At 54.2% G+C, this 11,807-nt stretch overlaps 3 protein-coding genes across 3 annotated transcripts; 1 reads left to right on the plus strand and 2 right to left on the minus strand.

Moving 5' to 3' along the window:
* Positions 1-134: 134 nt before the first annotated feature.
* On the plus strand, positions 135-2,639 carry LTS14_008526 (uncharacterized protein; the record flags this gene model as incomplete). The annotated part of the gene is made up of 1 exon (XM_064841214.1): positions 135-2,639. The coding sequence occupies one exon, from the start codon at positions 135-137 to the stop codon at positions 2,637-2,639; it is 2,505 nt and encodes an 834-aa protein (XP_064691078.1).
* Positions 2,640-3,509: 870 nt separating this feature from the next.
* LTS14_008527 (uncharacterized protein) lies at positions 3,510-7,751 on the minus strand (the record flags this gene model as incomplete). The annotated part of the gene is made up of 1 exon (XM_064841215.1): positions 3,510-7,751. The coding sequence occupies one exon, from the start codon at positions 7,749-7,751 to the stop codon at positions 3,510-3,512; it is 4,242 nt and encodes a 1,413-aa protein (XP_064691079.1).
* A 2,139-nt stretch (positions 7,752-9,890) lies between these two features.
* ALG10 (glucosyltransferase) lies at positions 9,891-11,686 on the minus strand (the record flags this gene model as incomplete). The annotated part of the gene is made up of 3 exons (XM_064841216.1): positions 9,891-10,846; positions 10,902-11,547; positions 11,600-11,686. 3 exons carry the CDS (start codon positions 11,684-11,686, stop codon positions 9,891-9,893), a joined length of 1,689 nt encoding a protein of 562 aa, XP_064691080.1.
* Between the last annotated feature and the right edge of the window lie 121 nt (positions 11,687-11,807).

An 11,807-nucleotide genomic window follows, 5' to 3' on the forward strand; every position in this document is an offset into this window, starting at 1 on the left:
TCCCACGAGTCATGGCGGTCACCCAACTCGATTGATGGGCTTGCCCGAAAAAGTTCCGCTATACATTGATGAGAGCTCCTTTCCATAAATGCTGCCAACCATCAAGCGACTACTTCTGCCCTCAATGCTCGCCTATGCACTTATGGTCTTCTCTCTCGCGCTCAGCTAGATCTAGCTCGTCCGTCACGAGATTAGCGCAACGATGGCACCCACACACCCACGTCCCACGCCAGCGATACATCTCCGCCCTCGCCGAGCGCCAGCAAGATGACAAAGAGACCATTTCGGTGTCCAAGCATGCCAAATCGCCCTCGTCGGAATCCAAAGACTCGGCATACCTCGACTTTCTGCTAGGTGGCTATGGACAGCCTGAGGATGAAGCGACGGTCGAGACGCGAAAGGCTGAGACACCACCAAAGAAGACAGCTGGCAGCAGGAAGAGCCGTACTGCTGTTCGTTCTTCTCCAGCACACTCGAAACATTCGCCCGAACAGGCAGCCCGAGCACGTCTGAAAGCACGCAAGACGGCACGTCTGGCACGTGGTTCTTCAACTACCATCTCCATTCGCTCCGAGCTACGCACTTCGGCCGTCTTCTCCTCTGACTGGAATACGCGATACTGCAAGATTTCAGCATCGTACGACCGACTTCTTTCGACACCTGGCCAGGATGTTGCGAATAGCCCAGAGCTCCATTTCAAGCCCGAGGCCAGTAGGCGCATTGAGCGAATCATTGGGCAGATGGATGAGAATCCGGATGAAACCATACGGTTCAAGCCGTTCGCGCAGGAGTACAACAAGCTGGAGCGTGAGTTATGGAGCGAGACAGCACTCTGGTTGTTATGCTACGACAAGGTGAAGTTGATGACCTTCCTGCGCCTGACGCACAAGATGCTCTACCCTCCGATCAACTGGGTTGAGGATTGCTACAGTATCCTTGCGAAGTATTTCGACCAGGCATATCACCTTCGACCAGCCAGGTTTGGGGCAATACGCAAGGCGTCCTGGTCACACGAAATCGCTAACGCCGAATTGGGGGAAAAGGAGGCAACGCGTAGAAATTTTCGAGAGCTGGCCAAGATTATGCTCCTGCTCATGGACCGAGAGACGAACGAACAATTCATCTTCATTGGTGGCTGGGTGAAACTTCTGCTTCCATGGATCTCAAACGAGCAGGTCCTGGAGCTGTGGGCCAACATAAAGCTCGACAAGGTCAAGCTGCATCAATACACCTACCTACACTTCTCTGAGCATTTCGCCAAATCAGGCCAGATTGAGCGGGCGCTTGAGGCGTTGCTCGAGGCTGCTAGACTCGGTGGTCCGCGCTTCGTCGAGACGGTGGCGTTCCGGTATGGGTGCTCTGCATTGCTTCGAAGGTCAGCCAATGAGCCAGATGGGCTACGGGTGACATTGTGTTTAGTAGAGCATCTGGCTGGGCTGGGACTGAAGCTCAACTCCGATCTATACACCATCATCATGCTCAATGCTGTCGACGCTGGCGACCTGGAGACGATGCAGAATGTGTACCGTGCGATGCAGGAACAGCACATACTCCCGACCAAATTCACCTACGCCGTTCGTCTCAAGGCTTGCAAGCTCGACATCGACAATGCGGATATGTTGCGAGACGTGATCGAGGAGGCGATTCAATTCGGCGACCTCCGCACAAACAGCATTGTTTGTTTCGAGATCATGCATTGTCTGGCTCTTCATCACAGCAAGCACAATCCCGACACAGCTTTCGCCACACTATCAGCCGCCTACGACCAATTTTACGACCGGGCGCCTCTAGAACAACTCGGTCTACCACTTTCAGCGCCTGCACCGTCGGCCACAAACTTGTCGTCTGATTCTCCGAAGCGTATGCAACCCACAAGGCATATCCTAGGCATCATGCTCTGGACCTACCTGGCCCATAACTCCAAAGCGCAGGAAGCCATAGCCATGTATAATCGCTGGCGAGAAATCATCCAATCCGGTGCCGAAACCGATCGAGCTTTGATCTCCTGCGTAGAAACTCCCCACTTCTCCAACATCTTCCTCCAACACTTCATGCGCAGCAAACACAGCCTCCTCCAAGCTACCCGCGTAGTCAAAGATCTCCAAACCCCTCTCTCCATCTCCTCCACCACGCTAAACCTCACCCAATCCCCCCCAAACATCCACACCTGGTCCATCTTCCTCCACGGCTTCTCCGCCCGTGGCGAACTCAGACTCGCCGAGCAAGTCCTCACATACATGCGGGAAAAAAAAATGGAACCTAACGTCGTGACCTGGACCTCCCTAATCACGGCTTACGCCCGAAACCAGAATGAGGAGGGACTGGTGGATGTTCTCAGACGCTCGGAGCAGAGCGGGCTGGTGTGGAATGATTGGACGCGGAAGGGGGTTGGGAGGTTTCGCAATCAGGAGAGGTTGAGGGAGGCGTTGAGGCGGCAGAGGTTGGAAAGGGAGTTGGATTTTAGTGGGGATTTGACGGGGGGTTTGGTGAGAAGGTTGGGTGGGATTCGGGGAGGTGAGGGTGAGGGTGGGAAGGATGGGATGGCAGAGCGGGTTCCTGATGCTTTTAATCTAGTTGGTGCAGATGGTAGGGTTAGCGATTTGCCTGCTGATGTTGTAGACATGAGCATAAGTGGATGAGATATTGTAAGATCACACGTCGAGCAGCAATGTCAAGGCAGAATGCTACATTCACAAACGTTCCGATCCTTGCTTGCAATACCAACTCGTTGGATAGACGAAGGCGACGATGGCCCAATTGCACATGAGAAGGGAATGTACTGTGTTGAAGTGCATAGACCAAAGAAGGTGATGATATGGGTATCACTATTGACAAAGCAAACAACACACAACCCCAAGCCTCCCTCAACTCAAAACAGACAACCATGCATGCAACCCCTACTACCCACTAACCTGTCGTCTATCTCCCACACCTCTCACCAAGCGTTCACTCGCCGCCTTCCCACGAACCCGATATGCAACAACAGAAAACAAGCAGTGTTATACGACACAAACCGCAACTCAAAATCCATCCGACTTTTTCCTGCCTCCTCCTTGAATCCAAAAGCGCCGAAAGACTTCTGCTATGATCATGCGTGCGTGTAACATCCACAAGGCCACTTTCCGCTCTTTTCTACTGCTGCTGCGATCCAAGAAAAAAACAAACAAAATGAACAAACAAGCGGGTAAAAGTGATATACATATCCGCCCTGGAGTAAGTATACATACGTGTACGCAAAAGGAAGATCTATAATGCCCGGTCGACGTGCTCGCTCGCGGAAGGTAATATGCGGGTGATGTCCGGCACACTCCATATAGCGGACAGCGTAACAAGCGATTTTGTGTCGAGATCGGAGTATGTATGTATTGGTCGATATGGCGGAGTGTAGTGGTATGCCGGTCGTGTCCTGATGCTGGCACGCGGTCGTGGTGGTCGTGACACATCTCCTCGTAGAAATCATGAAAACAAAAATGGTTGAGTTGAGATCTTCATCCTCTTCCTCGTCCCTCTCACTCCTCCCGCAACTCGAAAGAAGCTCGTTTTCTTTCGTCCTCGCTGTCCCTCGTTCGGACTTTCTTCATGGTAGTGTTACTACCGCTTCGACTCGACTTTTTCGAATGGGCTGATAGTCCTGTGCTGCGCCTTGCTTTCGGACCCAGCGAGTTACTGTTGGCGGTCGTGCTGCCGCCGTTAGTGGCAGTTTTGCTTCTTCGTCTGCGCATCACGAGACCGCCGTCGCTGTCGGAAGATGAGGCGTAGTCGTCCTCATTGTCGCTGCTCAAAGCTGTCTCTTCTTCCTCTGGTGTATAGCCATCGTCTACGTGGTCCTGTCGCAGTGCATTCGGAGGATTGATTGTGCCATCCGAAGAGTCGTTGCGTTTGTCGTCATGGTAATGCAGGGGCATACTATCGCCATGGTCGAAGGATGATGCTTCGGAGATGACAGACGGTATTGATGGATTCGAGATCGACATGGATACAGCGGATCCAAAGTCCGAGGAGCTTGACACCATCGCGGGCGGTAGCTGAGCGATTCGATCTCGTGGACTCGTGCCATGGTACAGGGTGGGCTCAGAAGTCTCCATGACAGTGTCGATCTGTCGTGATGGCCGGCGTCGCATAGCGTTATCATCCGGGCTGGGTGGGCAAGTGCGATCATCAAAGATAGCAGTAGGCCGCTCCTCGGCATCTTGACCTTCGCGGATCAGTTTCCTGATGCGTTCATCATCAGCGCGCTGCCAGTCCTCAGCGCTGGATCCTGAGATAGCTCGTGGTTGTCCTGATGAGTTTTGTCTGACGACTTCGGCGACACAGACTGATTGTATTGAGCGTGAAGAGGCTGTCCGACTGAAAGCGCCAGCGCGACCGTGCACATCTGTAGGCGAAGCCACTACCGAGTGTGCCCTCGAAGGCACTGGACTGTTCTGTATACTGCTCGGCCTACTACGATCTTGCAGTGATGCTGGTAGGTTGACGTGACCTTCAGCGCTAGTCGGGCTGAGCGCGATGGTGGGCTCGCCATGCGCATCATATGATTCTACTGACTGTCTGTCGAGTGATGGCGCTCTGCCTTCTGTAGTCCTTGGCATACTTCGCTCTCTGAGCGCCTTGAAAGCACGACGAGCTGCGCCACTGCCGAGGATCGCCTGCAATCCTGAACCTCCTGGAGATTCGAGTGCTATCGGCGTACCAGGCAGACCGGGAGATGGTGGAGGCGACTCGCGTCCTCGGCCAATGTCCGACTGTTTGATGGTCTTGATCGATGTGGTAGTAGACATGATCGTCCTCGACCGCTCCGGCATATTAGGACGAGGCGGCGAGGGCTGCTTCGTCAATTCCGGCACATGATTGGCAAGCTCAGCATCCGCCAATGTCGTATCCAGGAAGTACGAATTGCGATCCTCCTCGGGACTGGCAGCCACACTCCTAGATAATGGGTGCTCGCCATGCCGTGATGCTTTCAGCGCCGGAAGGATGCTTTCGTCTCCTCTTAAACTCGAGCGTCGACCATCGTAGTTAAGAGTACTACTCGATGATGAAGCCGACGCAACCGGCGAAGCGGCGTGGCTACCGTCGCTATTGTTGCCAGCACTGGATTGCGCACGACCTCTGCTAGAAGGCTTACTGCTGCTGGCGCTACTGAGTCCAAGCCTATCAGTCACTTTCTTGATGCCAGACCTGACACGATCCAGAAACTGCAACGGTATGACGGCAGTTTTGACGTCCTCGTTGGAAACCTCGATCTTCTTGCCATGGCTCTGTCGGCCCTGATCGGTTTCCTCGAGCCACCTCCCTTTGTTCGGAAGGTCAGCGAGCACCCATGGGTGATGTCGTACTTCCTCCAATGTGATGCGATCTCTCGGGTCTTTGGTCAGCAGTCTGTGTAGCAGGTCGTGAAGATCATCATCGATCTCTTCGTATAAAAGATCTAACTCATGGCGCTTGCTCGTGAATTGTGGAGTAAATGTCCGGCCATGCGATGACGGCCGGCTCGTTGGCTTTTCGTTGACAGGTCGTAGTCGCTCGCGTGGCACGTAGATCTCCTCGTCAGCTATCTGCCGCATGACCACATACTCGGCATCAACGAACGGTGTGCGGGCGAAGAGCATGCAGAAAAGTGTGATACCGAGCGCCCAAACATCGATCGCCTTGGTCACCGGCATCGGTTCATCACCCGGATCGACCGTGCACAATTCTGGAGCGTAGAAAGCCGGAGTGCCAACGGTCTTGGCTAGTTCCTTGGCCTCGTCAAAGTCTTGCGCTTCGTGCTCACTAACATCTTCGCTGGGCTCGTCCTCGACTCGTGGTCGGCCGAGATAAGAGACGCCAAAGTCGGATATCTTCACTCGGTGATCGATGGTCTCCAGCAGATTCGGTGGCTTGATGTCGCGGTGGACTATTCCTTGGAAGTGGAGGTATCGCAGACCAAGCAGCGTGTCTCTGAATGCGACACGACACTCCTGCATAGTCATGACAGGGACGTACATCAGCTCGGGGTGTAGTTCGCTGTCGAGAATTTCGTGGGCGAGCTGTGTGAGGTCGATCTCACTGTTAGCAACACTGTTCACACGTGAGGATCCAGCCGAGCTCATATCATACGGTCCGTACATGGTGCCTTCGAGCCTTGTATGGAACAGGCTGACACCCTCAGGGAGCTGCATCGCCGTCGGCGATGTGGTGCGTGACTCCGCAGTGATCGGGCTCAGATGCGTGCCTGACGCGTCCGTCGGTGATGGCACTTCACTGTGCGGCGGTAGAGGCGATACAGCTCGCGAGCCGCGTCGTGCATCAGAGAACAACCTGCTGGCATTCCTGGAATCGATTGTCGTACTTGTAGACACCCGCGATAGACGATCTTCCTCGGATTGGTCGCTCATGTCATCACCCATCTCGTTACTGAAGTAGTTCTGGTTGTCAGGTTGCTCCTCATGCATGCGCCGTAGCCAGCCACGCTGTTCGCGTCTCTGTCGCCTCTTCTCCTTGGCGAGGCGTCGTTGCGCTTCAGCAGTGATCGCCTCTCCTTCAGCAACAGCTTGCGCACTCTGCTTCTCCGTACGCTCACGTTCATATCGCCGTGCTTCCACGACCGCGATCTCACGCGGAGCGGTGGTCCGCCACTTGATTTCGCCACGTTCCACGTACTCCAGCACAATGTAAACCTTCTTCCTGCTCGGATCGTCGATGACCTCTAGCAATGCGACAATATTAGGATGTCGTACTTTCTTGAGAATAGCAACCTCCTTCTTCACTTTGTCTTCGGCAGCCGACACCAGCTTGCCCAACTTCCGCCGGCGCGAGTAGCGCTCCACAATCTTGATGGCAACATATGTCCCTTCGGCAGAGTGGAGGTCGCGGCCCAGCTTGACCTTACCATGCGCGCCACGACCTATCTCATCAACGACCTCGTAGTGGTTGATCAGCTTACGACCTGACACCGGATCAACATCGATATCCGCGACATGGGTCTCTTTCGGCGCCTGCCGCTGTGTGAAATGCAGAAAGGGACTGGCATAAGTGCCAGGCGTGTCCGGAGAATCGTAGTCCTCGGTCGGCGGCGCCGTATTGGGCTGGAAGAGGCCAACACCCGGTGTCACAGCTGGCGAGTTGCCAGCAGTGCGCGAGCCGCCCTGATGTGACGAAGCCAGCGCGGATGTAAACGTGTATATCTGGCCAGGATGAGAGCTTCTTTGTCGAAGTACTGGAGCAGGATGTCTCCGTACAGGATACTTCTGACTTTGCAAGGCAGCGTAAGACTGATTGGGGAAGGCGGGTCGGCCTGGTGTCGTTGGTGATAGTATTGCGCTGGTCAGCGGTACGCTTACAGTCCCGTTGGTGTGGCTTGCACGAATGGTGGCATTGCTCTCGGTGCTCATGCTTGACAGTTGGCTGTGCGCTACTGGCCGTTGCTCAGTCGCATGCAGGAAGGATCCCACATCCGGCACCTGCATCTTGCCAGCAGCAGTTGCCTCGCTGGCACCCGTCTTCGCGCTTGAGGTAGGCGTTGTATTCGTCGTCGTCTGGCCATGGTCGGCGGAAGGAGCGAAGGTATGCGTCATGAAATAGTCTTGTTGGATGGTCGATGCGTCTGAAGTATTGCTCGGCGACAGCACCTTGACGGTGATAGGTACCTCTGTCCACGCTGTACTGCCAATGCTGCTGCTGCTGCTGTTTCCTCCTGCATGACCTGCGCTGCGACTCGATGGTCGCTGTTGCTCTCCATTCCCTCCACTGCCGTCCTCACCCGCTGACATACCTGCCCCACCACTGGCAGTCAGTAATCTGATTACACCCTGTTACTCTCCACACCACGCTCGTCTGCTCCAGGTTGCGACGTCACTCGTTGAGCTGCACGCCAACCGATCTCCGCTGACCACGAACTAGCCACACTGGCTCCGGCTGGACATTGAGTGTAGCACAAGAATTGGTTGAGAAAGTCAAGGTGGCAGTCGCATCTTGCGCACAGGAAGGAATCTACCAGCGCAAGACGTCTAAGAGAAGCAGAGCGATAGTCGTTGCAAGCGGCGTCTGGGTGTGGAGTCCTATGTGTCAAGAGAGAGGCGGATGGACTGGTCGAAGCGAAGCCAGCAAAGACCGATGCTGAATCGCCAACAGAAGCTTTGGAGTCGAGGGACGAGGACCCACCCCGCTGGGTCGCTGAAGGGTTCAACGCAAGCGAAGATCGAACTCTGCCGCAAACGTGTGTCGGGCTGACGGTGCGATGCGAGTGTCTACAATGAAGTGTTGAACGGCTCACGCATACAGAATAATGCCGCACCTGCAGCTACAATATTTGCGCCTGCAGAACTGCAAGAGTCTCGTTGATACCATTGTTGAGCCAAGTCTGCTCCTACGCTATCTAGCCAATCAGTGGCGTTAGTGAGATGGCGCCACGTCGAGCGATCGTCCCTCGAAGACTCGAGAGTTTTTTGGTTCGACAGAAACCGCCGCGGAGGCACAACATGTACAGTTTACGGAGATGAGTATCGACATATGTACCCACCACTCCGCTACCATTTCCACCTCCCTCCGCTATCGCCTGTGAACGAGCGCTCCCCTCATCCTTCACGAGGCATTCACATGTCTCGCCCAACAAGACGGGCACGGACACACACACAGAAGATCAGAGACATCTTCATGCGGGCAGTGGGGTATTGCGTTACCTAAATTGACAGCGCCACCTACAGAATTCGTACGACACAACTCCTGCTAGCGCAAGAGGCACCTTGACGACGGGCCATTTATTCCCATCATGGCGAAAGCAGGGTAATCAGCAACACTCTGCGATCAGGCCCGTGATCGCGCTCACCCAATTGCGCATTCTTACTTACGTTGGGCGGCCTTCATATCAGGCTCGCTTGCACTTGCTCACCACTTCATGCGTCAACTCGAAAAACTTGTAGGGGTCAACCATACGTCCATACCCCTCTTGAGTTCACTCGACGGCCCGTCGGTTGCGGACAGCATCCAGTCGGCTCTCGGCATTAGGGCTATTACTATGCTAGCGGATGTCTTGCATAAAGACAAGAAATCATGCCTTTCTCACGCGCGCGCGCGCACGCGACAGTGCGACAAAAGTATTGGTGGCGGTTGTCCCGGTGAGACATTCGCTCTCGTGCACCAAGTCGAGTCATCATCATATCAAGGAACGCTTCCACACCATACCAAGATAAAGCATCCATCAGAGAAGGCGCATCGCTCCGTGTCCGGCTGTTTGCGCAATCAATCTGACTACGTACCTGCGATCGACCTCTCGCTTGACTGCGTAAGTGCCCACCATCAAGTCCCGAAAGCAGATTGCGCGGTCAATCATATTATCAGGATCACTATATCGTAGCAAAGATGATAAGCAGGATAGGTATGTTCCGGACGAATTAGATGACACCCGTCGCACTGGTCCAACAGGGTCTGTAACACCCCAAATTCAATATGCTGACGGGGCTGGAAGTTCAAGGAGAGCGTCAGCAGGTAGGGCAATCATGGTACCGGATTTATGCGGACTTGAAGTTGTGTCGAGTGGGAACTTGTCTACAGGCATCAGGATTACCATGCCGGTGAAGCGAGTCGGAGTCAGGAGAGCGCGCGAGTACCCCTGGCACGATGAGCTCACAGCGATTGCTGCTGCCGACACGTCCTGAACTTCAGGGAATCAGGCCTCGATGGCGAATTGGACCTTGTTCGTTCCGACACTTTGCACGCTACTGTAAGCATGCAGACCGGGATGCAACCGACGGCAGCCAGATACGATCCTCTGGGGGCCAGAGTACGGTGCACTACTTTCAGCCCTATAGGCCAATTGTGTACGCCTGTCGTCCCTCTGCAATGAATGTCACGCCCACTGCCATTCCTGGGAAGTCGATACCGCTGTTCCGTGTCTCCACAACATCCGCCCTTTACCACATGAACCTTTGCACCTTGCCCGGTTCCTGTGGCCATGTAAAGCCCCAGTACAAGAATATGTAACCCGTGGCTGCATTGACTATCAAAAGCCATGCCGTTTCGAGCCATAGCCTATGGTCGTACTCGTTCCATAGCACCTTTGGCGATGGTAATGACTCGTCCGGCTTGATAGGTGTAGTACCTTGCGGCCTCAGACGTAGTGGCAAATGAATACGCCAGAAGATCCACGGTAGGATGAAGTAACGTGGTTCGACTAGCGGTGCTGTCACGAGCTGGAGTGCTGAGGTTGCCATCCAGATTAGTGCAAACGATACAGGGGCGGAGTGTTGGCTGTCTGGCAAAAACAGACCCTCTCCTTCGCCGCTCCCTGCACGTACTAATGCTTTTGCCGGTCCGCCTCCCAGAGTCTGGATGCAAGCCCATGCGCAGAGAATGTAGAGGGGTGAAGCGGCGTAGCGCATCCACCAGGGCCAAAGCAGGAGTCGGAAGGCGTAGAAGACGTAGTGTCTATTGTCCGCCAGTGTGAAAGGGTGCACGATCGTGTTGGCGTAGATGACCACGCAAGCTATACCTATTGCTGCAAGCACAAGCCAGGGTCGCGGGAGTAAGTTCCCACGTTTGAAGATCTGCATGGACTCGAGGGTGCCCACGGAAATTGGCAGCCAGGAGATGATGGAGACAGGCGTGAGCAGTAGGTATGGGTATACCAATGGCCAAGAGAAGAAGGTGATGAAAGGCCAGATGTAGAGCATCTGTGGGAGATGTAGTGTTGCAGTATGGTTGCTTTTATCGCCCAGTACAACGCTGCCATTCCATAGTACGAATCCGGTGAACACACCAAGTAGAGTAAGGTATGGCGCGAGTACGAGCAGCAAGTTGAAGAGTTTCTTGGGTTGAGAGAGCATGCCCAGCGCACATGCTACAGTGGATCCTATCGTGACTAGGTAGACTGTATCACATCAGCTGAGACTCCAGTATGACCACTTAGGTCGCCCGAGACTTACCGTCGAACGAGGCATATCTGATAGCTGGATCATAGACCACCTGCATCTTATAGCTCGTTTTCATGATGCTATACCACGAGTCGCCAAAGCCCGCGACGCCTCGGTACATCGAATTCCGAACAGCGTCATGACCGCGATCAAGTTGTCGTATTGTGGTGATGGCTGCTGGGAAAATGGCCACCCAGAAGATGTTAGTTTGGCGGAAAGCTAGGCTAGCTAGTCCTAGCGTCACGAGGGTGACGTGGTGGACGAGACGGCCTGAATTGTTGTGATTTGTAGACGAGATCTGCGTGTAGAAGAGGACTACTAGCAGCGTCGACCAGATGTCGGTATAGTACAGTGCCGAGAAGAAGAAAAGGGTCGGGAATAGTGCTACATCGAGCGAGCTGTGATCGAACACTCCTGAATGTCGTTGGCCTCTGTCTGTAGCCCGCTGCAGGTACGATCGCCGCACTACGAGAGATAGAAGGACGATGCCGAGGACATTTAGGGCCCGTAATGCAGTGATACTGCAGCCAATGCCTGGAACCAGAGAGCCTAGGTAAGACAGCAAATACAATCCAGGCGGAGTCGTGATCTTCGGATCCCAGATGTCGAAGCGACCATTGCAGTAGTGCTGTGCTTGACGTACGTGGAAGACTTCATCCTGTATGACATATGAGAGAAGCGCTTACCTGGCCTGAAATGGGTTGACATACGAGATACGGTTCCTGAACGGTCTGCGTGACGGCGTAGAACCATGTGGACAGCGGGACGAGAAGACTGCTAGCCGCGATTGCAGCCATGACTGTTACCGCTGTGGCGAGGTGATTCCAAGGTTACAATGCATGAAAGGATGAGGTGTAGTTTGGAGGAAGCGCAGAGGATGAATTTATGCGCGCGCAGCTCTGATTGGCTGGGACAAAC

Source organism: Recurvomyces mirabilis (genome assembly GCF_035927965.1).
Source record: "Recurvomyces mirabilis strain CCFEE 5264 chromosome Unknown scaffold_26, whole genome shotgun sequence".
Classification (NCBI taxonomy): Eukaryota; Fungi; Ascomycota; class Dothideomycetes; order Mycosphaerellales; family Teratosphaeriaceae; genus Recurvomyces; species Recurvomyces mirabilis.